Source organism: Miscanthus floridulus, chromosome 19 (assembly GCF_019320115.1).
Source record: "Miscanthus floridulus cultivar M001 chromosome 19, ASM1932011v1, whole genome shotgun sequence".
Taxonomy (NCBI): Eukaryota; Viridiplantae; Streptophyta; class Magnoliopsida; order Poales; family Poaceae; genus Miscanthus; species Miscanthus floridulus.
In genome coordinates, this window is record NC_089598.1 from 87135085 (window position 1) to 87137766 (window position 2682).

The following is a 2682-nucleotide window of genomic DNA, read 5'->3' on the forward strand; positions in this document are numbered from 1 at the left end:
GCAACGGGGCAGGTGAACTGGCTAAAGAAGTTCATACCCGGTTTGAAGGTGGTTGACGACGTCTATAGACCACTTAAGTTATACTGCGATAATAATCCGGCAGTACGGTATGCTCACAACAATAAGTCAAGTGGTGCTGCCAAACACATTGACATAAAGTATTATGTTGTGAAAGATAAAGTCTGAGATCAAGTCATAAGTCTTGAGCATATAAGTATCGAAAAGATGCTCGCGGATCTGGTTACAAAAGGCTTACCACCCAACGTGTTCAGAGAACATGTAGCCGGCATGAGTTTAAGGGAAAGCATATAATTTCTGGACAAAAGAAGGTCCAAAGATAAGTATCTATTTCAGAACAGAGTGGTGTGTTGTAGCTGTTAAATCTATCAGCAATGGACCGTGACGATGAGACATGCTCTATGTGCTAATCTGTAATGGAATGAACAAAAGTAAATGATATGAAAGTAAAAGATGGAAAGAGATCAAGGGGGAGATTGTTAGAATTGATCTCTAATCCTAACTGGACCCAACGGCCCAGTTGGGCCTTTGATTCGCGCCCTGATCGGGGGCGTCCAGCCCACCATGGCTGGAGGGCCCTTGTCACACTGCGCTATAAAAAGAAGTGGGGGCCAGCGGCTCTTATCACGAGGTTGACCTGAGCCGAGCTTCCCACCGACACCTAAACCCTAATCCGATCTAGAGGGCGCGCAGCCAGTGACGGGAAGCCACTAGCCGCGCCGCCACCGGACTCCACTGCCTTCACCGCCGGTCGCCACCGCGCATCACCGACGCCGTCTTCACCGCCCATCGCTGCCCTAGCGTAGACATCGACTCCATAGCGGACGCTACCGGATCTTCCACCACTGCGGTGTTAGGTTTGACACGTCCATCTACCACCTCTCCCTTTCTCTCGTTCTACCTGTTCTAGTAGATGTTCTAGGTTTCGTGATGCCATTCAACAGAAAGTAACCCCTCGGATCTACCCCCCAGTACCATCCAGATTGCAACACTACCATCTCACCGCATCCATAGTCGTAGGACTGCAGGCAAGCTAGTACACTTCTCTACAACAGTTACTGGTCAAATTAGTATATAGAAAAGCTATAGCTTGATGATATAACATGGATAATGTTAATAATCAACATATATATATATCAATATCATCATAAAACGCGTAGTTTCATAATATAAAATACACATTAATTTCTATTTCTTCAAAAGGTACGTACGTGCTATCATTATCGATATTATATACTAGTTAAATAGACATAGCAGAGAAAGTACTTGCACTTGTTTTATAAATAAATTTTGTTTATAACCAGAGAAAGTACTTGCACTTGTTCAGAAGTGCTCCTACAGCACGAAGTGCCCCCATCCACTCCATACATTTCCACAGCGCTGGCATAGAAGGAAAGCCACAAGGAGAGCAAGGTAGAGGCCTAGAGAGAGATGAGGACGGAGGGAGCTGGAGGTGTGCTGCGGCCGGCGAGCTGCCTGTGGAGGACGCCGACGCCGTACATCTTGCTGGTCGTCGGGTCCATCATGATCCTCATCGCGCTTGTGCTGCTCGTGCTCATCTGCGCGCGAAACAGAAACAGTCGTCGCTCGCGGCGGCCCGGGTCGGACGACGAGGCGGCGCCCTCAGCGCGGGTGCTCGCGCCGCTCGACAGGGAACCCAAGGTCGCCGTCATCATGGCCGGCGAGCGCGCGCCGTCCTTCCTCGCCAGCGCCAAGCCGCTCGCCTTTGTCGCCCCCCGGGGTGCTGATGAGGCCGACGGCAGCAGTGCCGCGGCCGTACCGTACGTGTAGGCGCTGGATGACGCGAGTGAATCGGTTTCTTTTTCTTTTTTCTCCTTTCCTTGGAGTTCCCGTGATGTGTGCCCGTCAAACGCACCTGTTTCACTGTTTGTATCGGCAACTGCTTTCAGGTGTTTTTTTTTGGGGTGCCGTCACCTGTTAATTTGTTATCAAGCGCAACTTCACCTGATCTTTCCTATTGCGTCTTCTACAGATTATTTTATACAAGAAAAACACCTTAAAATCAATCTATAGTGCATATATAAACAGTGTTAAAACGAGCTCTTACGTCTTTATGAACTGGAATCCCTAGGCTATGACCAATTCAACCTCGGTGACCTTGATTTTCCGTTTATGGAGAAGAAGATTGCTAATGGAATAAAAGATCTCTCGGCAGAATGGGTGCTACCGTGCCGGCTGGCCCGATGCACATGGATTCGTCGGGATATTCTACAAAAGCTGTCGGCAAATCATCTAGCATGATCTCGTTCAAGCGCTTTATGGATTTTTCTGACAGCATATCCAAGAGTATTTCAACTCACCTTCTAATTATCATTTGGAGAGCCATTCGCAAAAATCGTTTTAACTTTTCATTCCCCAACAGTTTTTCTATATCTTTTGTACACTTTAGAGAGACATTCTCGTTTTTTATCTTTGGATGGCCAAAAAATCTAGAATAAAAGATGGCCATATTTGAATAACCAATTAAAAAAACTGTTGGAGGGTATTTTTTTCACTAAAATCTCTATTACTGAGGAAGTATATATAGAGAGTCTTTTGAAGTTGTTCTAAGAACTTTAAAAATGCACCCTGTAAATGAAGCAACATAGTTTTTCTTAATTATTTTCGACCTAGTTCACGTCTAGGCCCGGTTTGTCCGACCCA

General features: G+C 46.4%; 1 protein-coding gene across 1 annotated transcript; it reads left to right on the forward strand.

Annotated features, from left to right (window-relative positions):
• The first annotated feature begins 1449 nt into the window (after positions 1–1449).
• On the forward strand, positions 1450–1809 carry LOC136526317 (protein GLUTAMINE DUMPER 6-like). Its single transcript, XM_066519020.1, has one exon. The coding sequence runs from the start codon at positions 1450–1452 to the stop codon at positions 1807–1809; it is 360 nt and encodes a 119-aa protein (XP_066375117.1).
• The last annotated feature ends 873 nt before the right edge of the window (positions 1810–2682 follow it).